The sequence below is a fragment of the Thamnophis elegans genome, chromosome 2, assembly GCF_009769535.1.
Source record: "Thamnophis elegans isolate rThaEle1 chromosome 2, rThaEle1.pri, whole genome shotgun sequence".
In the NCBI taxonomy this organism is placed as follows: Eukaryota; Metazoa; Chordata; class Lepidosauria; order Squamata; family Colubridae; genus Thamnophis; species Thamnophis elegans.
The window spans coordinates 100,650,520-100,676,400 of NC_045542.1; the positions used below are offsets into that span (position 1 = coordinate 100,650,520).

The 25,881-nt window shown below is 36.0% G+C and overlaps 1 protein-coding gene across 4 annotated transcripts in view; it reads left to right on the forward strand.

Moving 5' to 3' along the window:
* The first annotated feature begins 3,339 nt into the window (after positions 1-3,339).
* RBM6 (RNA binding motif protein 6) overlaps positions 3,340-25,881 on the forward strand; it is a 79,634-nt gene continuing 57,092 nt past the window's right edge. For 2 of the 4 annotated variants that reach the window (XM_032208557.1, XM_032208560.1), the window contains exons 1-5: positions 3,340-3,433; positions 7,665-7,747; positions 17,623-18,931; positions 19,549-19,638; positions 20,859-20,928. In XM_032208557.1, the coding sequence (XP_032064448.1) occupies positions 7,704-7,747; positions 17,623-18,931; positions 19,549-19,638; positions 20,859-20,928 (1,513 nt within the window). In that variant the 5' untranslated portion in view covers positions 3,340-3,433; positions 7,665-7,703. Of the gene's footprint in view, positions 3,434-3,466; positions 3,563-5,620; positions 5,712-7,664; positions 7,748-17,622; positions 18,932-19,548; positions 19,639-20,858; positions 20,929-25,881 lie in introns of those variants that run through there. The other 2 variants (XM_032208558.1, XM_032208559.1) reach the window with 2 other exon arrangements.

Consider the following 25,881-nt stretch of genomic DNA (forward strand, 5'->3'; position numbering starts at 1 on the left):
AGTGGGTTGGTTAAGGTAAAATATAAAGTCTGCCCAAATTTAATAGAATTGTGGCCCCTTTCTTTGGTGTTTCATTATTTTAACTTTATAATGTTTTCTAATGTGGCAGTTGAAAAGATCATATTAATTCACACCTCAATTGCTGAGTTATCTGAAATTTTCCAATGTTGGGCAATTATTAGGTTAGTTGCTAAACTTGAGTAGAAAATGAGTTCCTTATTTTCAGCTTGAGTTTTGGTCCCATAAATAAGTGACTCTAACTTTGGGCAGCATTTAACTCTTTGTTCAGTGATAAAACTTATCTCCTCCCAAAATTATGTCAAAAGAATATTATTTCATATGATATACTATAATATTTTTATTATGACGTTTTTTACATATAACTCATCTTTTACACATAACTCCTGTGGCCTGCCAGCTGCCAGCAGAGCTGACAGCAGAGTCAGACAGTAAGGAGGTTGGGGAGGAACATGGGCCAGTCCTGGAGGCTGGGGAAAGCCCAGACGAGGGCTCTGTGTCGGAGGCAGAGATGGGGCTAAGGCCGTCTGGCAGTTCTCAACTGCCTTTGGAGCCAGACAACAATGAGGCAGAGGAACAGCTGGAGCCTGTTCCAGTGTGCGCATGCGCAGAGCTGCCAGAAGAAAAGAACAGCTAAGAAATCAGGGTCAACTTGGGAGTAAAGCCACAGTTGAATGGTGAATGGCCCCTCGCATAGGAAGTAAAAGGGGAGCAAAAGGGGAGTGGGCTTTTGCAGGAAACAATTTGTTCATTCATTTGTTTCAGGAATGTGAAGTATAAATAGCTATCAAGCAGGGCGAGGTGCGGGAATTGCCTTCTGCTGTTCTCTGTTCTCTGTTCTAGGCTGTTTAGTCAGGGCCTGAAGATCCCATCCTCGTTGCCAGTGAAGTGGACTGAGGAATAACGAGGCAGGAGGCTTCTGAGGTAACTCTAACAGTTTATTCAAACAGAGAGTAAACACAGAATAGTAGAAGGCAATTCCCGCACCTCGCCCTGCTTGACAGCTATTTATAATAAGCTGTCAAGCAGGGCGGCCTATAGGCGCGGGTCTGACAGCCCGCGCTTAGCCAGCCGTGCCTTAGCCAATCAGACGCGGCTTGGCTGTTGCTGGCTGTCAGTCGTACACGTAAGGACAAAACACTAGATAAGGTCTGTGGTCATAAATTCACCTCTGAAAGACTGTTTACCAGGCCTTTGCTGAATGTGAATGAGAGGAATTCACATTTGTTTAATAAAAGGGTTTTTGTCGGGACCAGGAATCTGCTTTGTGCTTTTGGGGGAAGCCTAGGTCAGAACAATTACATATCTAATAATCCTATTTTCCCCACAACAAATTGACTGCTAATCATAATTCATATCCTTCTGCTTTTCTTTCTAGTGATGTATTCATGAAGCATATGCTCTTGGATTCTTCTCCTGGTTCCTGGTGCTTCCTATCTTCAAAAAGACTGCTTTGGTAACTCCACACTTGGGATACTATGTTCAGTTTTGGCCACCATGATACAAAAAAAAATGTTGAGACTAAATAGAGTGTAGAGAAGAGCAACAAAGATGATTATGGGTCTGAGACGAAAATATTTGATTAAATGGTTGCAGAACTGGGTATGTCTAATCCAACAAAGAAAAGGACTGTAGGGGATACATAATAGCAGTCCTCCAATATACAAGGCTGTCACAAATAGGGGGGGGGGGGCAACCTATTCTCCAAAGCACCTGAGTGCAGGATAAGATGTAATCGATGGAAACTTATCAAAGAGAACTGCAACACAGAACTAAGGATAAATTTCCTGACAGTGAGAATAATTAACCCGTGGAATTGCTTGCCTTTAGACACTGTAGGTTTCCATAACTGCAAGTTTTTAAGAGTTTAGACAGCTATTTGTCAGGAATGGTGTAACGCCCCCTGCTTTGGTATGGGGTTGGACTAAAAGACCTCCAAGGTCCTTTCCAACTCTGTTATTCTATATTCTAGTAAGATATGATAGCCTTAGTCTATCCTTATGACGTGTTGCCCTTAAGTAAATCTAAATTTTGTTTTAATTACAAAATAACCTATTTCAGTAAACATTGCTTAAATCATATTTCTGCCCTTAGGAATGCTCACACACAGAGATTGCAATATTTATTTATTTATTTCATTTAAAACATTTATGGTTAATTTATCTTTCAGACAATTTGGGTGCATCCTAATCAAAGTTTTTAAAAAAGGATGCAAAACCATTTTAAAAACAAATTAAATATATAAAACACTACTAGTTATAAAATAAGACATATTTAAATGGTTTGTTGAAAAAGGCACAGTGACTGGGTTTACACGTGCCCATTAGAATAACAACATAGTTAAATGTGCATAACATGCTAAATAAAAACCAAACAAATTGCAAATATGATTATTGTAAGAGATATTTAAAAAAACAAGGTACGGGGGAAATGTGATGGTTTCTGTTATACTTTGGGGCCCAAAGTATTGGTACTCTTGTCCTAGAAGGTGGAATTGCAGTTGTTTTTCTTGTTATACTATACTTTTTCTCAAGCAATTTTAAAATGAAATATTTTAATGACATACCAATACCCGGGACTGAGAATGCTATCTGAGTTAATGCAACACACTGAACCATCCACTCCAACCAACAGTGGAGTCTAGCTTAAGTTTGGAGATAGTGATGAATCTTGATGAATCTTCACTTCATAATAGTATGAGACACCCTAGACATACTAAAGATATAATTCCTGGTGCCATTTTGTTCTCAGGATTTTATGTTTTAATACAATGCAGCCCACAATTTATATTTATTTCGTCAAGCATGAATTAGATAAGATATAATTATAAACATGATTATGAATACATGAAATGAATACGAATACAAGGGAATATTAGGACAGGGACGGTAGGTACGCTGGTGCACTTTAACATTTTTAATATTAATAATAAATATCCTTATGAATATTTAATATTCAAAATGTTTGTAATGGTAGGCGTGGATAAATTATATATTCAGGGATGAGATCTTTTGCAAATATTAGTCAAAGTTCAGTACATCAGATTAAGAGAGGCGATTACTGTAGTTTCCTATTCTCAAATTATTCCCGATATAATTACTAGATCTTTGATGTCACTCCACGCATAATGTAATGCCAAATTACATTAGGAGTCGATTTAAAAGGCAGAAGGAAAACACTTAATACAAAACACCCTCAGGGGCGACCCAAACGCGTCTCCTTAGGTAATCACCGCAGCCCGCCTTAATTTTACGCGGATCTCTCACGCGCAACCCAAGCCGCGCCCGCAAGACGTAAGCGCCGCGCGTCACGTGGCTGGATGTTCCGGAACTTCCGGCTCCGTCTCGCTCGGCGCTGCGGCTCTGCTGCGGCTCTGCTGAAGGCCCCGAGGGTGGCGGTGGATTGAGTCAGCCTGGTGGGCATTTATTCCTCCTCGGGATCCCCGCGCGCGCGGGTGGAGGTGGGGGGAAGTGCAGGGGAAGCCAGGCGGCGACGTCCTTAGCCGTTGCTCATCGCCTGCGTCGGAGCGTCGCCCGCTCTGGAGGTGGGGAGGGGCGTCGGCGGGGGAATTGTGTGGGGTGGGGGAGGATTGGCCTGGGAGATGCGATACGCGGGAAACGCGCTCGGCACTGACAGGGCCGCGGCCAAGTCTCCCTCACGTTCAGCCGTGACGCCTCGGAGCAAATAGAGAGGCGGGTGGCGGTTTTGCTTTGTTTTCCGAAGGTGAATTGGATAAAGGGCCTAGAAAAAAATAGTTTGGCAAGAGAGGGTGTCGCTTCTTGAAAACGAACCGTGTCTCTCGCGGTTTACCTGAGGGGTTGGAATCGACAAGAGCGCATCTTGAAAGCCTCTCTCTCTTCGGTTAACAGCGTCGGCAGAGGTCTTTCCCTGATTGCCTAGAGAACCGCTGCTGCTATTACAGGGCCCAGATGTTACACCTCTGATCTGTATTTTAGGCTAGGTTAGTCCTTCTGCGGTTGAGGAGCATTGCAGTTTGAATAGGAGCAGTCAGTAATTTGAGGTAATGGTACAGAAAGCGGAAACGGTTTTTCTCCTGTAGGAAAATCGCTGCTATTGAGCCTCTTCGTACAACAGAGCTGTTATATTGAACTGGGCTTCTTTGGACTCTTCTCTAGTGAGGTTATGCAGGCAGACCTGTTCTGTTCATATCGTCCATTAAAATAGTTATTTGTCAGCCGCTTTCCACTTTGTTGTACAGATATAATTCCTTTCCAAAATGGCAACTGTTGCATGTACTTTTTCTTTGAAAAATTAAGTGTTATGCAAATGTATGCCAGCGTGTTTGTATTAACGAGAATTAGAATGCTTATATTTCAGGTACAAATTGAATAAATATAACCAAAGCAAATTAAAATAGTATCACTAACACATACTTAAATTTGGTTATTAAAATACTTGTCCAACATAAATTCTTTGCATTAGTTTTAAATATAATTGGTAAAAAAATGAATAATTGCTAATAAGGCATGTCCTCAAATACATTTATAGGGTGCAAAAAATTATCAGGTTTTGTATATTTGTTTCCTGTACAAATAAAGCTTTAATTGGTTAACATTTTTTTAAAAATCGATATTGTTAAACATGAATTAAAAAAGATAGTTTTCACAGGTTTGTTGAACATTGAAAGCAGCGATGCTTCTAGGGAAAATAGCTTCAGAATCTAGACAACAATGCGGAAGAGATCTTATCCAATATGTCTTGTGCATCAGTTAGTGATAAGGAAGGGAATCCTTTGTATGTTGGGAACTAAATGGCTCTAATGGAAGCTGCTGAACTTTTAGAAGATCTTGGGTTTAAAATATAAAGACCTTTAAAGTTAATATTTTGAATTGAGTTTAAAAACAAATTGGAAGTCAATGGAAGAAAAATAAACAAAATATATCCCAGGAGCTGAATCAACTGAAGTTGCTGAAGAGATTTTAGAAGTAAGCTTGGAATTTGTAGCAACGCTACAAATTTGTTTTTCTTGTTAAACACATTAGAATCTTGAGCTTGTTGTGGATGTCTTTATCAGATAGTTTGGATAGGGGAGTGTCTAATCACAAATGATTGCTCTAGTGAGATTCACAAAGCACCTGCTTACTAAAAGATTAAGCAATGAGGTAACTCCCCTCTTCCTGTCTTTCAGTATGCTTCCTACCACCTTGCTAGATTTCTAAACAAAATAATGAGCTGCAGTCTCCCACTATTTTCATTTTCTAAAATGAGTATTGTGATTATAAGGGTTCAATGATACTAAAAGCAACCCTGTTCCTTTTTAAAAAAAGAAAGACAATGATACAATAGTCCTTGTTTAGCAACTACCTCATTTAGTAAATGTTTGAAATTACAGTGATGATAAAATGTAACTTCACTATCAATCCTCATTTATGATCTTTGCATAATTCAAAGGAAAGCTGAAATATGATCATAAGCATTATCGGGCTTTCACTTAGACTGGTTGCTGCCTTCAACTGGGTTGCTAAATAAAATTACCTGTAGTGATATGATAGAATTTCCAAATATAATATTTTCTGAGGAAACAATGTTTTCTAAAAAAATAAACTTATTTTAAAAAAATCAATTTTGTTTGTTTCCCCAGAAAACATGTTATCAAGCAGGAAAATTTCTTCATGCAAACAAGCCTAATTTTCTTAAGGAAAGTTTCCATTTCACATCGCTAAAAATATCTGGTAGGTGTTTATAGACCCATTTGTGCCCTTGGGGCCTCAAGATCTGATTGCCCATCTTTAGAATATGGATATGGAAATATCTGTTTGGTGTCATCAAATATATTTTTCAATAGCCATATATGCTTTTGGCGGGGGTGGGGGAGTAAAACATTTCTCAACTTTAGGAACATTATGTCCACAAATATGTAAACCTTGTTTATCTGACTGAGACAGCCCGAATAGCTAGCTGTTTTTGGAGTGTTTTTCTTTAAGGTGAGGTTCTACTCAAGGTATCAATGTTAATTTTCTTAGCTTTTGTTAAGGAAGACTAAAATCAAAATTAAATGTGTTTATTTCAGTTAATAGTAATGAGCTGATGAGAAAAAAAATCTGGGTCTACCTAATGTAATAATGTTTTTGAATCTCTGAAATAATTTTCTCATTGTTACTTAGACTGATTATTTTTCCTTTGCTCTGCTTCTTGTGCTCTGTATTCCAGTTCATTTTTGCTATGCTGAACAAGGAGATTTTGGATTCTTTGTTCTAGGAAACTGTGTACTTTGTGTTAAAAGGAGAATGCATTTTGTGAAAAGAAATAGTGTTTATTTGAATTCTACTTAGTAGTGTACTAAGTGTTCTACTGTGTTCTACTGTGTAGTCTTACTGCTTAAGAATTTTTTTCCCCCTTGGTTAGAATGTGATCTTATGGGCAAGATAGAATGTACATAAATTGAAAGAACTATTTGTTTCTCTCTGTTGATATTTCTAATGTCTGGTTTCTAGGTTTTCATTACTATATGTAAGAAAGAAATTTCCTGTGAATCCTCCCGTAAAAAGCAATTTGAGACTTGTCCTAAATAGAGGTTTCTATTATACAACACAATGTAATTAAATGGAAGGTTAATTGTTTGAAAAAATGGCAAACTAGTTTTCTTTTGTGAAGAAGCAAAAATTGGAGGGAAAGAAATGTTTACAACATTTGCATTTACTGGATATAAAAGCTGTTTGATATATATTGGACTTCAGTTTGATTTGGTGATAATTAAGGGTATAAGCCAATGTATCTGAAAACCACTAAATCCGAGAGGCTGATATAAACACTGGAAGAAGCCCAAAAGATGGTAGTTGTGTGAGAAATATGCTGGTTTGTTTTCTAGATTATATCTGTTAATATACAAATAAATAGATATAAACCACAATTACACACCATTGAAAGGAGACAATAAAAAAGAAGCAACAAAAAGACCTATCCTCTCCAGCAGCCTACAATCAGATAAGCAGAGATTAACACCGAACAAGCAGAAATTAATATCCTAATCAAGGATCTACCAAGGGGAACACTATCCCCTTCTACTATATATAAAGACAAAAATCCCACAAGCACTGATGATATTACCTAGTCAGGTAATAAAATGTCTGCAAGCAAACAATCATTCTCAGAGAGCACCAAAGACTTTTATATCTTTTAATTACAGCATTCTGAGTAACGTAAAACATAATGTAACTGGTACATAAGAATTCTTTGGAATCAATTCAGAAATTTATCTGGTCACTTTCCGAAGTAGGTAGTGGTGAAGATGGAACCCTAGAAACTCTTGAGTTTATCTTATTTGAAATAAACTCTCAGAATTACTTTTAGCTGAGTGTTTCAAGAAAATATGAAAGATTTTAAATAGATTGATCAGCTAGCATGCTTGTTTGTTTGTTTATTGGATTTATATGCTGCCCTTCTCCCAAAGGACTCAGGGCAGCGTACAACATTAAAAAAACACATATTACAAAAGTTAAAAAGGAAATTAGATAAGAGTATCCAAAAACAAACCCAATTAATATTAACAATAACATTTTAAAAATTAGATTAAAATTAACAATTGAATCAATCATTTATTTTATTTTGTTCAGGCCATGCTTACTGATTTATATAGCTTACTTAGGATTATTACATTTTGTTCTTGTTATTCTTCTATTCCATAGATTCTTCAGAATTTGCTATCTGGTGTCTGTTGGAACAAAATGTGGGGACATCCTCATTCAGCTAATAGAATGGGTCCTTTCCGGTAAGTATTTGAATATGAAATATATTTATTGATAATAGCAGTCCTACATTGACATTGTGCAATAACATTTACTACAACTGGATAAAAATAGGATTGGGATGGGTGGGTAGTTGATACCTCTCCAAAAAAGATAAGTGAAGGGAATTTGAATGGAGGAATCATAGAAAAGGAAAGACCAAGCTGACATGTTGAACAGGAACAATCTTAAATAGCAACATTTTGCAGGTGGTCCTGCTTATGTACAATAACAGCAAATTAGATTCTTTATGTGCTTAAAATAGCACTTTCTCTTCATGGGATTAATAGAATACAAGAATTTAGAGAATTACATATGTTAAAAAATGAAAAATTACATGTGACCTGGATTCTAGAAGTGCTTATGGCTGAAAGATTCAAAAAGACACATTCAGTAATTTAACATATTGTAATACTTTGTTTGTCTAGTATGGCTGACTTTTGTTCTATGAATACATTCAGTATAATTACACCATGTGCAACTCAAAGATGTGATGTCCGTAATAAAAATGTAATCAGAATGATCTTAGAGAAATTATACTAGTGCCATACCATTAGTGGTATTGCATATTAGAGATACCTGAAATCTTTTCTGAGTTGCATTTGGTCTTAATGCGCAAAGAAGAGGTCACCTAGTTTTAGGACATTATTATGCATGGTCAAAAAATTTCACTTTTATATGATCAAAGAACAATTAGTTTGACAAATTTGAGGCTACCTAATACTTTTATGTGGCTTTCTGGTTTTTACCTTACACTGTTATAGAGTCTTCTAAAACTTCTGAAAAGTTAATAATAGCAATTACTGTATATTTATTGAGTTCATACATCATCCTATGCTGTAGCAAGACTTGTTTGGTTTTAGTGTATTATGTAGTGTGAACCTAACTACTGTGATAAACCATAGTTTATAGTTTACCATACTATGTTGTCTCAATTTAATTGCAACTTAGTTAATAAAATTTAAATAAACAAATATTCATTCATTATTCATTCATTATATCACAGACTGGAAACTGAAGGCAGAAACTTAACAGTAATAATGAAAAGCACATTTATAGTTTTGGGGAAAATGAATTGAAATTATAAATGTTCAATAATTAAAAAAGTAGACAAAAGCAGATTTACACTTTATGTATATAGCGTGCCTACTAAATGCACATTAAATAAGTACAAATCTATGGAGCTACAGTGAAGTGTGAAGTAGCTCCAGGATGGCTTGGCATAGATCAAAAATATTATGTGCTGTAGGCTCAGGATTGCTGAATATTAAATACAAGTAGCATACACAAGTCTTAAACGAAATGTTCTATAAAGCCTTTGATCAGTAGTGACTCAGGTTAATTAAAAATCAAAGTATAATAAAGGAATATATTTATTGGGAGGAAAATCTTACTGTACAGATTCATGAGTATGATGTGACTTGTCAGAATTTGAAAAGGCACATGAATTCATCGACTGCTTTTTTACTAATGAATTAGTAAAAGAAAAATAAGTGTAAATCAAAGATAATGCTAAGGTGGTAGATTGTAACAGTTCTAAACATTATACTTCGTTCACCTAAGAATATTGATGGTTGCTTCAATTCAGGGATACTTGTAAAAAGTGGGAAAGTATTTCTGCTTTTGCAGCCATTCCCTACCAAATGCATCAGATTTCCCCATTTGGTTGCCTCCTCCTATACCTTCTCCTAGTCCATTCTAGACAATCTGATGATCCTCAATAGCAGCTCTTGCAAGAAAAAGCAAGCCCAAGAAGTTTCTTCGTGCAGATTCTATTTTAGATTTACTTTAGCCAATCTGAAATAACTTAATAAGATATAGCTCTAAATACTTATTTACTGCACTGATTTATAGTGTACTCTCAATCCACCTTCAAAGTGATGTAATGATATTTCAGACCCAAATTGTTTAGGACCCAAGGATTTTAGAATGTGATTTAGGCAAGGTTGTATGTTTTATTTACTTATTTATTGAACTTTTACTGTATAGCCACTAATTTTATACACAATTATCTTACTGTCTCGCAAAGACAGCCAATAAAAACACAAAAATAAAGCAGTACTTCCACGCTACAAAGAAAACATCACCTCTCTCCATAGCACCAAAACATCCTATGTGGTATAAATATGGGAAAGGACCTTCTTACCTATAGCACCTTATTTATGGAATGCAGTTCTGTGGATGGTGGGATTTTTTTACACCAGCTTAAAATTTGACTATTTGTCACACTTTCTCATCTTGTAAAATATTATTTGCATGGCTTTTGAGGGGGGGCGGGGCTATGTGGTTTGAGATATATATAACAAGAAATCTGCAATCTTTTGCTTAGGGAAGATTAATCAACCCAAAAATTATCAACAATATGAGATAGATGAGGCAGTAAGAACACTTGGATGCTTTCAATTTGGGACTAATATGATAAAAGCATATTAAAGTGCTTACACCTTAAAAGATTTTTGAGAATAGCATATTGCTCAAAGGAGTGTGATATAGTTTATTATAGGTTCATCATATAATATAGCATTATAAAGTATGTTTTTGTTGAATTATTTGATGAGAGATAAGATCATTAGGTGACTAGGTTTATATAGTAGCAATAATTTTTCTAAAGAACATCAGAACAAGAAATACGAAAAATGTGGAGATTGTAATTGATTAAGAAAATGAACATTGTTTTGTAAATGAACTGAGTTGGGATAACTCAATTTGTCACTGATTTAGAATTCACATAAGCTCTATTTGTATATGTAGTATAGGGGTTTGGTTTACTGGAAGAAACGGAAAGATATACTACATTTAAAAATGGGGATTATTAAAATCAGTACTTTCAAATCTGAGTGATCTTTGATGGGTGAAGACAAAGATTGAATTATTGACTATCATTATAATCACACTTTTGTATGTTTGTAGGTGTTGCAGAATTTTCTGTGATTCTGAGATTGAGTTTTTAATTATCTGCATTCCCATTCTTTCTTGAATCTCCAATGTTAACTGAATTTTCCATTCCATTACTTTTCTTTTCATCTCATCCCTTCTTTCTTTTTACAGCATTTCAGTCTTTAACTCTGTTTACGTATTTTAAAATTTTAGTCACGTTTTGTTACTGGATTTCTATCCTGCTTCCTTTACGTATGATCATATAAATAATTGTAAACATTATTTGTATTTTTTCTTCCTCTGAACCATCTCTCTTCCCCTTTGCCATTTCCTGGTCCTATTTTGGTCCATTAATTGTTGTGTATATTCAACAGTGTCAGGGAGATTAAAAATAGGGAAATTGGTAGTGTGATCAAATTGCACTGGCAAAGGATTATTTATTCTTCCGATTTATAGAGCTGCCTACCTTGGAATCATGACTCTGGTCAATGAACATAGGAATCAAAACTCTAACCTAAAATAATGAAAAATAATATGATACAGTAATAACACAGCAGCACTCAAGAACAATCAACAAAAGAACATAACTACAGTGATGCCAAAGACAAGCACAACAATGGGCTCAACCAATCTATAGGCCTCATGCCTGGGAGAACATCCAGGTCTTCAAGGATTTATAAAATACAAACAGGGTCAGTGCCAAACAAACCTCATTGTTATCATCTACCAATAACCAGCAGGAACTGTGAAAGAAAAAGCTCACTTCCAAGATTCTGCCATATGGCACTGTTCAATAGATGACATCCAGAGCATGCTCCAACCTGCCAAATCTACTGGTCAAGCAAAAACAAGTGGAGAAGGACGGTCTTGCAAATAACCTGGCTTCATGCCATGAATGGCTTTGTAGCTGATAATCAGTACTTTGAATTGCAACTGGAAGCCTAATGGGAACTCCTTCTCCCATAATTTTCCATGCCACTGCATTCTGGACCAGTAGAAACTTCTGACTGGCCTTCAAGAGCAGCTGTATACTGAGTATATTGAAGCAATTCATTCAGGAGATGACAAAGTATCTCCCAATTCCGCCTGTGATGAATTCATACATACTGATGATACCTAACCCTATCCTGGCAGATGATCTCATCCATCAACTCTGTGTTGAGGTTAAACAGGAATGGGGAGAGGACAGAATCTTGAGGGTTCCCACAAAAGAGGAGTCTGGGGTCAGATCTCTCCTTTACTAGCAATTTTGGAAGAAGGAGAATCATTGCAACACTGCCTCTTTCTCTCTATTCTTTAGGCTTGCTAAGAAGAATATTGAAAGCCACTGAGAGATGGAGACCAAGTATGGAAGCATTTACCTCCACCAGAGGTTATCCACAAATTCAATCAATGATGTTTCAGTTCCCTACTCAGGTGTCAAAGCCAACTGCAAGATTTGCAGATAAATCATTTCCTTCAGGGCTTTCTCTTTATTATTGTTATCGACCTCTCCTTTTTATTAGTTTATAATATAATATAAAATGCAAAAACAAATAATAGGACAAATAGGGGAGAGAAAAGGGAAGGGGAAAGTATGGAAAAGAAGGGAAAAAGAAAGAAAAGGCATTGATTTCCAATTGCCTTTGGTGCAATAGAATAAGATAGTAACATTAAACCTTAACTTTTTACTTTTACATAATAGTATGAAGTAGCCATTTGTAAAACAACAAATTTATCTAATGAGTAAAACCCAAAATCAACGTTTCATTTTTTTCCACCTCAAACACAAAGTCCAGGAAGCTGTTTCCAAGTAGAAACAAAAGTAATTGTGTTTTTTTCTTCTTTCAAAGCAGTCAATTTAACCATCTCTGCTAACTCCATCAACTTTTGCAGACATTTCTGCATTGTGGGGCTTGAAACGTCCTTCCATTTTGTGTATAAAGTAATCTTGCTGCCATCAACATATATAACATCAAAGTTCCAATTTTTTTTCACCAAGTCTTTTTCCATTAAACCCAAAATAAAAGTTTCTGGTTTTATCTTTATATTCACTTTAAGAATTTCTATATTAGAATATGAATCCTACTCCTATATTTCTTTGCTTTATCTCATGTCTACCATAAATGATAAAAAATCCCTTCTTTACATTTGCATTTCCATGAAATATCTTTACATATATCTTTACTTATCTGGTATTAAATACCAACAAAATATAATCTTATAAAATTTTCTTTTACATTTTCTTTTAGTTTAAATTTTAAATCTTTTGTCCACATATTCTCCCATTGTTCAAGCTTTACATTATATCCAAAATTTCTTGCCAAATGAATTATACAATGCTTTACATATCCACTTTTCAAATTCAATAATGCTTTATAGACCTTAGCAATATGTTCATCACTACTACACAATAGGATTTCCAATTCATTAACAAAGTCAAACCCATAACTCTTTCTGTCTAATTTAAATCTTATTTCAGTTGTAAACCAATGGTAGACATGTTCTGACACTAGCTCTTCCTTAGACTTGAGGATAGGATCACCAAAATTAAAATATATTATTTTACTATAAGTCTACCAGTTTGGCTTCGTCACTTTTCTGGAAAAAGCTTCCTGAGGGCACATCCAAAGAGGCATAAGAAACTTCGTTTTATGTTTATTCCAAATTCTTAGAATGGCACGTCTAATGAAATGGTTGTTAAATTCAACTTTTACTTTAACCTTGTCATACCATAAATAATGGTGCCATCCAAATCTTAATTCACCTTCTAAATCAACTAGCCTCTTATTCTGGAGGTTCACCCACTCTTTTAACCAGACCAGACAACAAACATACAGTTACAAATCTGATGAACCCAAACCCCCTTTTTCTTTTAACATTTTGCTGTAGTTTATATCTAATTTTTGGGTTTTCCTCTTGGCTTATAAACTTAGAAATATTCATTTTCCATTGTTTAATTAGAGTATCAGTTGCAAATATTGGCAATGTCTGAAATAAACAAAAAAAGCATCTTTGGTAAAACATCTTAATTACAGAAATTCTGAAATCCTTGTAGAAACCACAAACATTTATTTTCTGGTGATTCTGTGGTTTTTATTCATTAGTATTCTCTCATGAGAAAATGGCCTTTAGTGATGCCAATGTTTCTTTCACTTGAATGAATTTCACCAAACCCCATTATATCCCTGAAATCAATTCCAAGGGCTTGGATGATCCTTCAAAACAATGTGGGGAATCTCTATGGAAGGAGAAGTGAAATAACATTAATATTCTCCCCCTTTTTATTAATGGAAGCCTCTCCTAGAAGAAAGAACCACCTATTGAAAGAAAATAGTAGTAGGCACAGTGCTATATGTGTAATTCCTGGGGATGCTCTCCTTTCCTTAATACAGGTATCCCTTGAGTTACGACTATTCATTTAATGACTTTGAAATTACAACAGCCTCAGAAAAAGTAACTTATGACCTATACTCATACTTACAACCGTTGTACTATCCCCATGGTCATGTGATCACAATTCAGGCATTTAGCAACTAGCTGGCATTTACAATGAATTGCAGTGTCCTGCAATAATGTGATTGTGTTTTTTTAAATCTTTATGGCATATTTCTGGCAAAAACAACTGTTGGGGAAGCTGGATTCACTGTATAAGTTGTGAAATCAGATGCACACATGTGCACTGGCCAGCTGACAGGGCAACGCCTCGCCATAGGTTCCATATTACGGTCCTAGTTGATTGAGATTTCATAGACACACTTGAAAGTAAATTAGCCTACTACAATTTGGTTAATTTACAATTAGACAGTTTCTGTAGGTCACAGGTATTAAACTTGCAGCGTCACATTGCTGTCATGTGACATTTTGCAACGTTTTTCCCCTCACAGAGCTGGGGTAGGCGTGGCCTGCACATGACGCATGTGGCCCATAGTTGCCAGTTTGACAACTCTGCTATAAGTGCTACTTACACAAGCAAGGGCATTCCCAACTTATTAACTAATACCTGAGGTTTTCCAGTATAAAGTGTGGTGAGTAATAGTGGCAAATATGTTTAGTCCTTTATAGATGTATTATAAAACATTAAGCAATCATGAAAACATTGTTTTTGTTTAAAGTTTAAATGTTCTGATGATCACTTCTGAGGCAAAAGCTTTTTGTCATCTCTCTGTACCCCCTGTGCAACCATATGGATATACTCTGGAGCAGTGGTGGGTTGCAGGCAGTATGCCCCAGTACTGGCGTACTGGTGCCTTCTGGGAGCAGCAGGCACTGTTCCGGTACGGTGCTTCAGAGGGCCCACCCACCCACCTGCGTTCCTGAGCTCTATTTGACCCAATCAGGCCATTTGCGCACACACGTGCAGCATACAGCGCCTGTGCAACACTCCGCCGAGCAGCTGGAGCATCACAGGCGGTGGGTGTGCATGCGTGCGCAGTGCACACGTTGGATGTCCGGTCCCTTCGCAGCGTACTGGTTGCGATGGGATCTGGAACCCACCACTGCTCTGGAGAGTTTATAAACTCCTTAACAAGCTACACCTTTTCCTGGGCGTAACAGATCCCATAAATTAATGTCTCTTTAATTTCTATGGGAACGGTGCAACTTGTTTAGGAATCACTGACTTGTACAAGTATATTTATGTTAGATCATCTGAAATATCTTTTATGCTTTCAAACTGAATATCGGTAGTCCTCAAATTACAATAATTTGTTCAATGACTGAAGATACCAGGGCACTGAACAAAGAGACTTACGATCTGTGTCAAAAGTTATAACCATTGCAATGCTCCTGAGGTCACATGATAAAACTTGGGCACTTGGCAATCCATTCAGACTTATGAAGCTGGGATGCTTCAACTCTGCCATTTGCCTACACCCTCATACATATGTCCTTTTGGTCCCATGCCTCCTTATACTCTGCCACCTCAACATACCTTTGGATGCTCCATGCTGTTGATGAATTTTGCCCAGTCTTTTGCGCCCAGAAACCCCTTTGTGCAAAGCTGGCAAAAGAAAGCGCTTTGCACCATGCTTCTGGGCCAGAGCTTTCTGACCTGCCGTGGATCTGAGGCTGCTTCTGGCTTATTTACTTGCTTGCTTCTGCTTCTTGAGGTTCACTTGAGGTTCACCAGGAAGTCCTGCCGCAGCACGGGGTACTGCAAGAAGCAGAAGTAAGAAGCAAGCAGGGAAAAAAGAAGCTGCCCTAGAGCTATGCTGTGCCAGGAAGCCCCATCCTAGCTGGGCCTACCAACATGGTACAAAGGGACTTTCTTTTGCTGGCTTTCTGCAGAGGGGTTTTGTGTTGCAAAGGGCTGGGCATATCTCAACAGCAGCAGGAGAAAGAAGATGGGAAAGGTCTGTTGGGGCAGCGAAGCACGGGTTGTCAGGGTGCAGAATGATGAGGGCAAATGCAGCTTTCCAGGGTGTGGCAAGTCCTGTGATTCTGGGGCTTCTTGCCACCTAACAAGACAGGAGGCAGGCAGCCAAGTGGCAAAGATGGAAGGGAAATACTGCAGGTGGATGGAAGAAGTTGGAGGCAGTGCTTTACTGAGGCTTGGTTTGAGAGGGACCAAGCCTCGAATGCTTTGACTAGTTGCTTAACAACTCACAATTTTTGCTTAATGACCACAATGGGGATTGCTGGGATTGCTATAGGAATCATGTGATATCTCGCTTTTTGTACTCACATGATATCTAGTTTTACAACTATGCTGATCTAAAATGACAATCTCTGTCTCCAATTTTGTGATTAGTCAAGGACCACCTGTAGCTGCATATCCTTGATGATTGGGTTATGTCTATTAGTGTAAACAAATTTTCTTCAATATAACAGGTATACTGGAAAGAATATTATATTATTGACTGTTGTGAGGGAAATGAAAAGTTGACGTTATTTTATGCTGTTCTATCCCTTTTTTTATAATGTATACCAGTGGTCCCCAATCTTTCTGGCCCCAGGGACCTGCTCCGGAAGAAAAAATGTCTTCTGGGGGGGGGGGGGGATGGTATCAATTTTTTATGAATTTGTATCCTTCCAATTTAGTAACACAAGAATTGCTAGTCTTAGTAAGGAATTGTACAAAACATCAATTCAGAAGCAGGGCTAATTCTTCCACACCTTTACTAGAAGAATAAAAGAAACAACAAAACATGTATATTTATGTTTATTGTTTGTAGTGTTTGAATAAATTATTTGCTCAAATTCTTGCAAACTGAGTACTAGAGATAGTTTTGAGCCTTAATTTCAAACATATAAGTGCACTTTTCTCTAGGAATGAGTTAAGTGTCATAAATAAATCATGTTATGTTAAGGGTAAAATAAAATTCTTCAGACCACCTGCCAAAATAAACATTTTTAATGAAAAATTATATTAGCAAAGAATACTGCCAAAAATATTATTGCTGTTTCTAATTTTATGCAATTGTGAAGTAACTTATGAAATGTAATTTTGCTGTAAAATGGTGTAGTATACTTTTAGTTCCCTTCCAACTGGTAATAAGTAGTATGTAACATTGGAAAGACAAGATGTGGAAGTTACATATCTTGAAATAGTGCCTTGTATAAATAATAACCTTTCATTTGAATGTTGAACAAGGAATTCATTATTATAGGAGAGCTTACAGGAATTCCTTTTTAAAATTGCGATAAAACCAGGTTTAAGGAATATTCCTGACTGAAGGAGCATGCAAGATAATTATGGCAACCTCTTAAACTCTCTAAAGTTCCCAATTTAATTTACTGTGAGACTATGTAGATTGTTACCTTAACTCATTAATATTTCAGGTATTCCATGTTGAGTTCTTCTGGGAATTATGGTGACATAAGAGTGCGCAAGTTTACTTATCACGTCTGTCGTATACTACCACCTCTTAAACTACCAAACATCACTATCATCTACGGATCTTACTGTTGAACACCTCTGTTAAAGTTAGAGAAGAACATGCTGATGTGTAGATTACAAACTCGAAGGACATTATGAATAACACTGTCTTTATTTCTACAGTGGGAGCCAAGAAGAAAGATTTGCTCCCGGGTGGAACAGGGATTACTCTCCTCCCCTTGATAGTCTTGCTCAAGAAAGACACTCTGGCAACTTCTCTGGCAGAGAATCACTTCCTTTTGATATCCAGGGACTCCCAGGCATCCTCAATCCTCAGTTTGCGAACAGAGAGGAATCTACTTTCAGCTTTGGAGGTAGAGATGGATCACGTAGTGACTTCAGAGGTGGGGAGGGTCATATGCATGATTTTGGAAGCAGAGATTACTCGCCTTCAGATTTTCAAAGTAGGGATGATTCACAGTTGGACTTCAGAGCTAGGGTTCCACTCCTTTCAGACTTTAGAGGTAGGGAGATGTATCCTGGAAATTTTCAGGATAGAGAAGGCCAGGTTGTGGAGTATAGTGGAGATGTTCCTCCTATGGATTATAGAAATAGGGATACATTCCGAATGAACTATAGAGATAGGGAAGCTCACACAGTGAACTATAGAGGCAGAGATGATACTTCATCAGATTGTCGTGCTAGGGGAACATCTGATTTGGATTTCCGAAATAGAGACGGATCACACCCACACTTTAGAACAAGAGACATGCCTGAACAAGATTATAGGGACAGAGAGCAACCATATTCAGACTTCAGGAAAAGAGATGTACCTGATACAGATCTGAGAAATATGGGTGCGGCTGATTCAGACTTCAGAGACAGAGATGTACCTCACTCTAATTTCAGAAATAGGCCAAAACCTCAGGCTGATCAGGATTTTAGGGGTAGGGATGCCCCACCACCGCTGGATTTTGCAGAAAGGGAGAGACCCTCAGCAGACTCAAATGTTGTAGACTTCCATCACAGTAAAACTACAGCACAATTAGCAGATAGAGAATGCAAGATAGAAGAGACTGTAGTCGTTAGAGACAGGTCTTCATTGAGTATTCAGAATGAGGAGTTGCCACATTCAGGTTCAAGAGCCAGAGAAGAAGAAAAACCCCAAGAACAAAATCCTAAGACTGAATCTTCTCTAGAGTTCCAAAATAGTCGCAATTCTCTTCCCAATCTTCCGGACCAACATAAGCCTCATCAGGGCTTTGTTAGCAATCAGGAGAATTCTGCAAAAGAAGAAGAGCAAGTAGCTGAATTGCCTGGACTAAAAGAAAAAAGTGATCTGGATTTCCTTGGAAGGCAGGATACAGACTACAGGGGCATTGAGTATCGAGATGTAGATCATCGTCTTCCAGGATGTCGGGTCTTTGACTATGAACATGGCAAATCTTTTGCTGATGGGAAGTCTTGTAAAGATTCTCAACCAGATCTTCAGGTATGCAATTTATTGTAAAAATTCTATCTTAATCATATTAATAAAATGCTTACTAGAAGATGATAACACTTTAAAAATCAAAGCTGTCGGCTGTAATGAAATTAACTCACCTTTACACCATCTCACCTCACTCCTTGTATAATTAAATCTGTAAATTGTAGTGTAAGTATTGTAACATGAGATTATTTATTGGATTTATATTTTGCCTTTTCTTGAGTTTAAGATGATCAGCATAGTTTTCTTTGTTCCAAGTTTTTTTCATAAAAACAATCTGATTGATATGAGGGATAATAATCAGCCTAAATCCAGGGAAGTGAGCTTCCATTGTTGAAGATGAATTTGAACCTATAAACCTTTACTTCACACTTTAATCAATACAACACAGCCTTCCATACAGCTTTCTGTGCCTAATTTCTTTAGTTCTAATTTGTTTCTTATAAATTGACACTTCCTTTTAGTGGTGGACATATGCAAGCTTAGCACCTTGATGATAAAATGTTATGGATTATATTGTAACTTTTTAAGAGAATTTACACACTTTCAACTATGTTTGACTTGTTGCATCTTTCCTCTACTTCATTGTTGACTTTAAAATCCTTTTGAATTTTATTTTCAAGGACCAGGACTATAGAACCTGTCTCAAAGATACCAAGCCAAGCAAGTTGATTCGACTAGGAAGAATGCCTGAAACTGCTACAAAAGATGATGTAAGTTGTGTTTATGAAGCTTACTTAGTAATAGATGATACATTAACTGTATATAGCTCTTGTGTTTATCAGTTACAAATAATAGAAAAACAGAATTTAACAATGACGTTAGAAAGATGTCCAGGCACTGGAGAGAGAAAAAAAAATGCAGTTTGCTTTTGACTGCTAACATTGTTTTAATAAAGATGTTAATGCAGTTATATTTGAAAAAATAGATCTGTGCTGATTTAATAGTTATTTATGACAAGTTTGCATAATTTTAATGTAGTTTCAAAGCAAGTTAATGTTCACTTTTCTTAAAATGCTGAAATGTGCCAGTTACAGGTATTCCATATTTCTTTTAATACTGCTTTAATAGGAAGAAGATACATTTATTTTGCCGTGGTTTAATGAAAAGTAGGAGTAGGTTCTCAGCAGGATAGTTTGGTCTTGATCACAAGACTTTTGTCTTTTCTTGGGCTGTTCCAAATTCCTTCACTATCTAATCTATTTATTTTATAATTAAAATATTAACTTTGTAATATCCTTAAACACTCTGTAGCTTTTTCAGAATACTATGATCTGTGATACAGTGGCAGATCAAACCGGTATAGGTAGTGCTCACTTAAGGGTGGTAATTGATAAGTGATCCAGCCATATGCCATGACATTACATGACTGTGTTGACTTACGACTTATTACAGAAATTGTAGCTGTTGCAATTGTTAGGCGACTACTGGGTAGTTGCAACATCCCAGAGTCACCATTTGTCTTGCTTGTCAAAAGCTGGCAGTGAAGGACACAACTGGTAATCATGTGATTGTAGGACATTGCAATCTTCATAATGGTGAGCCTTTTCCAAATGGCTGAATTGCAATCATATGACTAGCAGAGATACTGTGATAGTTGGAGGAATGATTATAAGTCTCCTTGTTCCGCACTGCTGCAACTTGTTCAGCACTGCTGTAACTTCGAATGGATGAACAAGTGATGGCTGAATGAGGAGAGTCTGCACTATATTAGAGTAACTGAAGAGAAACCCCCTCCAAAAACATGTAGCAAAAATGAATTTATTGTGACATAGCCTTTGCTGTACTTTAGCTTACACTGTCAAATGCTTTCCATTTTCATTTCCATTAATGTGAAATCATTGTTTTGGGGCGATACAGAAGGCATATTCAGTGTTAAAATGTTCAGTATAATATAGGCTTTACCACTTAACTGGAAACTTTGTTTTTACAGATTCTCAATGCTTTCCAAGCATGTGGTGGAACACCAGTGAAAAACTTACGTCTCAAAGATTATAGCACAGGTGGGTTTTTTTTCAATTTTTTAAAGTTCGTTAGATTTACATTGTTTCTATAATTATTGATCAGGTGATCTATTCTGTCTTATCAGTACAGTTTTTTCTTGCTAGCATTATAATTTTGATTTTAAGAAGAATTTGGGGCATATCGTCTATTCACTTGCCTTTTTGCTGAATTGACATTTTCAGGATTAGGTTTAGCAAGTCTGTTGCAAATCACCTCCTTTAGTTCTGCATTAATAGTGAAGTTAGATACCTTTGAAAGACAGAAGATAAACTTGTTCTAACATAAAATTCAAGAACTATTAAAAGTTTGTCTTCAGTGACTTTTTAAAAAAAATGTCTCTGGAATACCTTTCCTATAGCAATCTCAATAAAAACAGTCTTACAATCATAGAATTGGAAAGTACCATGAAATCCATCTAGTCCAATCACTCGTTCAGGATCTTTTAGAATATCTGATAGATAACCTTATAACCCTTGTTTGAAGATCTCTAGTGAAAGAGAATTAACCATGCAATGTTGCAGTACATTGCACTTCGGACATAGTTTGTACACTTAGGAAGTTCCTCCTGATATCTAGCCTCAATCATCTTCCTTATAATTTCAATCCACTGGCTCTTGTCTTCTGCTCTGGGACCAGAGAGAATAAGACCACTCTCTTCCATATGAGAACTTTTCAGATATCTGAAGATAGCTGTCAAATCTTCCCTCCATTTTCTTTTCTGTAAGCTAAACATAACCAGATAATTTGATTGTTCATGAGCAGGTCAAAGTAAACAATTAACTTTCCATGATTTGGAATCTGTTCCTGTTAATGTATCTCAAGATGTGCCTGAATGTTTGACATATTATCCTGAAAAGATTCCTCTCAGAATCATCAGATGCAAATAAACTAAACTGATCACTGAAATCGTTATGAATTCTGTGACACTTGGGTGACTATCTTTTTATTTCAGAGAATGGTTTATTGAGAGTATCCTGGCTCCAATTCTTATATCCATTACTGGTATCAGATGATTTTTATTAGGAAACATTTGTAATATGCTGGTGTAAATATTTATAAAAATATTATAAATATTTATAAATATTTATGAAGTTCAATATGATGATAAGGGAAAGAAACATTACAGATTTTGTAGGGCAAAAGATGCTCTCCCCCCCCCCTTGCTGCAATCTGTTTTGAAAGCAGCTAGAAGACAAATTAGAATCAGCTTAATCATGTATATTTCAGCACCAAGTAGAGCTTGCTTTTTAGATATTTCTTGATATGCAGAGAAAATTAGAAAGAGAAAAATCTATATCAGTAGAGAATTCTGTTATCCCACAAATTTCTGTGTATTTAACTTACATCTATGTGAACTATCTGCTCTTAGCATGAAAGAAAATAATGTTCCAGAATTAAAATATCCATCTTTACATGTTTTTTTTCTAATCTAAGTTCATTATTTGAAAGCAAAGACTCAATTCAGCAGGTTTTATCAAACACAAAGCTAATTCCTTACTGTCTTGAATAATGAACAAGACTTTTAGAAAGTAGGTTGTGAAAAACCTTTTCCACTTCAAATGTATACTTTTATATCACTTTTCGCTACTCTGATTAATTTAAAGTCTAGTTCATCTAATATACCTGATTAGTATTATTTATAATTTTATATTTTGGGGCCATGTAAATATTAATAATTTCTGTTAAAACCATATTTTTCTGTGTAACCTTGTCATCTTATTTTTAAGGGGGGTGGCATATAAATTTAATAAGATAAATAAAAACTATTTATGGTAAAACCTAAGTTCTATTTTTGAGTGTTTCCTGAGTTTTGTAATCTTGATGTGCACATTGCCACATGATGCACAGCACTGCAAATATTCTGTGAAAATAGAAATAAAAACTACTTTGGGTATAGCTTACTATAGGGATCCCCAACCTTTCAGCCATAGCCCACTACCGGGCCATGGCCTTTTCTCAATCAGGCCACATGAGTGGAAGGCCACAAGACCACACCCTGAAGGCTTCTGTTCTCTCTTGCGTGACTAGAGCTGTGCACTTGACCCACCGCATGCTGACCCCATACTCGTGTGGCTCAGTGTACCTCCCCGGCTCAGCTGGGCTGCCAAGCCGCAAAGGTTGAAGCCTGCTGGTTTACTAAGTTTGCATCTGGCTCCCTTAATGTATGTCAGCTTTTAAAAAAATAGTTTTACATATACAATCCTATATATTCTTATATATGTAAAAAATTAGAATAGGATAGTCATGTTTTGGGTAAGCATATATTCATTTACATGACATGTAGTACATAGTGTATATTATAAATAATTAGTAGTAATCTGCAGGAAATGCGCTTATAAAACTGCAATCTAGATAAGGTCATTGTACAGTACTGCAAAAAGCAGTCCAGTCTTAGCCTCCACAATTTGCTTTTTTAAAATTATTGCAAGTGTGGAGAAAATACAGTGCATAAGCACTGTAAGTAGTGTCAAACCATGTTACTGTCAGTTCCAGTCTGTGTCATCCTTTGGATGCATGTGGACTAAAATTGCTATTCCTCATTTTTATTGTGGTGTTCCAGATTTTGTATCAAAAGGATGTGATATTGCCTAACTTAGATTTGAACAAGATTGTATAGCAAATGCATTCCCATTTCTTTATATCAATGTGTATGACATTGGTCAAATTATAGACAACTATCAAAATATAATTTCTTTTTGGAAAATTTTGTCTCACTAAAATATTTTAGCTGCCACGGAAACTTAATTACTGGTAGTAGATACAGGAGATACAATACCATATTACAATAGGATAATCTATAAAAGTGTAGCAAGTACCTGCACATTCTTATTTTCATTACATCATTTATATCATTTTGAAACTTGTAAAGTAGTGAATCTTTTGAGATGAAAATCCCTGAAAAGTGGAGTTTCTGTTTAGTGACTTGTCTATTATTCAGCTATTTTCAATGCTGATATATTTCTGATCTCAATTTAAGATTTTGGTAGTGGTGTTTTTATTTAAGCTTTGAATGACATCAGGAGAATATATCTTTAAAATATATCTTCCAATATGCGCCTACTCATATTTTCTAGTGATTCTTGGTGGGCGTCTTCTAGATGCATCCTTCAAGGGAAGTAAAATCAGTAGGTCCACACAAAGACCCTCTAGTAGTGAGACTTTTGGATTACTCTTGTTTGGAAATGTTTGTAGGACCTTGAGTTAATACATTTTCAGTTTCAGAGACATTGTTCTTTCCCCTTGCATTTGTGCTCTGATTTAAATGGCCATAACTGTGAACTAATGGATTTATATTTTACATTTTTCCTGAACTAATATTGTAGTTTGCTGTTTGTATTGTTGTACTTTGCTGCTTTTGTTTGCTTTAAAAATAGAAACATTTAACTTGTAATCCATTTAGAGATATTCACATACTGGGAGGAATGAAAGTGTAGTAAATACAAAGCAAGTCTAGAGATGGGTTGTATTGTAGAAGTTGAATATTTTATAGACTTGAACAATTTCTGTTTGTTTTACTGCTAATTTACTGAGGAGCACCTTGAAGATGCTTTAGTTTGATCAGAAGAATTATCAAATGAGTTTCAAAAGAGATAAAGTGTCATTTTTTTAACCTTAAAACCTGATTTAAGACTTCTTACAAACGTTAAAGCAACTTACCTGTTTTTTGCAGTATTTAGAAATCTGGCTTGTTTTTGTCATCAATCGCCAGGGATATACACAAGAGAAAAGGAATGTTTGCTCGTTACTCTTTCCCACTATAATCTTTTATAGTATACTGAATGATTTTTTTCAGTTCTTTAGGAAGTATATAGTAACTCAGTGGGAATGGGAGTGTATGTACCTGTCTATAATTGAATTAAGTAATTGTTTATATAGTTAAACTTTCTTCTACCTTGGAAGAAAATTATTAAAATGCAAGAATTTATAGCAGCTCACTTCTTTTCCTAAGATTTGTAGAACACAAAAATGGCCAATTTAACAACTTGTTCCTGCCTTAGTGCTAGCTATACTGATAACTAATCAAATAGGGTTCTATCATATGAGGCAAAAAACTTGGTTCCAGATCTAGAAAATGATTAGTTATGTTTAAATAATTTTTGAGAACTAAATGCTTGGGGAAGTAAAGTTGCATTATAATATCATGATGGAGAATATGTATAAAGATAAAATTCAAAAAAAATATTCTGCATGGAGATCCATCTGTATTACAATCAATATAAGTTGGGTAATTTTTATTAGTCTTTAAAATATTATCCACTGAGACATTTTATCTGACAAGATCATGTATTAATATAATAAACATAACCCTCACAGATAATGATGAATGTGTGATTTAGCTATGGATAAATATTTCAAATTAGATATAAATATATTTCTTCAGTCCCTATCATATCAATTTGAGCTGTTGCTCAGTTTTATTCTTCACCTGGTCTCATTTCTAGTTCAAATCTCAGCAGGTAGCAAAATGAACTCTAATTATATCAGAAAAGAACTGTATATGAATAGAGTGTGTGGTTGCTTCATGACAAACTGATTCTGTCATTCTGAGAAAAAGTTTCTAGTATATATGGTTATCATGATCTCTTGAAATCTTATTCTCTATCAATTTAATAGCTTTTGTATTAAAGCCATTTTAAATGCTGGTTATCTCAATCTCTAGTGGTGGGTCTCTAATTCAACCATGTACTAGAGTATATGAAGAAGTTCCTTTTATTATTTGCCCAAATCTCCCATCTTTCTGCTTCACTAAGCTCTAATATTATAAGAGAGAGAACTTCACTACACCATGAGTAATTTTGTATGTTCATTCATTTTGGTATTCACCATGGGATTTCTTTCTGTTGAGTATAGTGTACATCACGGGTTTCAAATTCACCATGTCACTTTGCCATCATGTGATTTTCCCCATTCACAGAGCTGGGCTGGATGTGGCCTGTGTTGATGCATCCAGC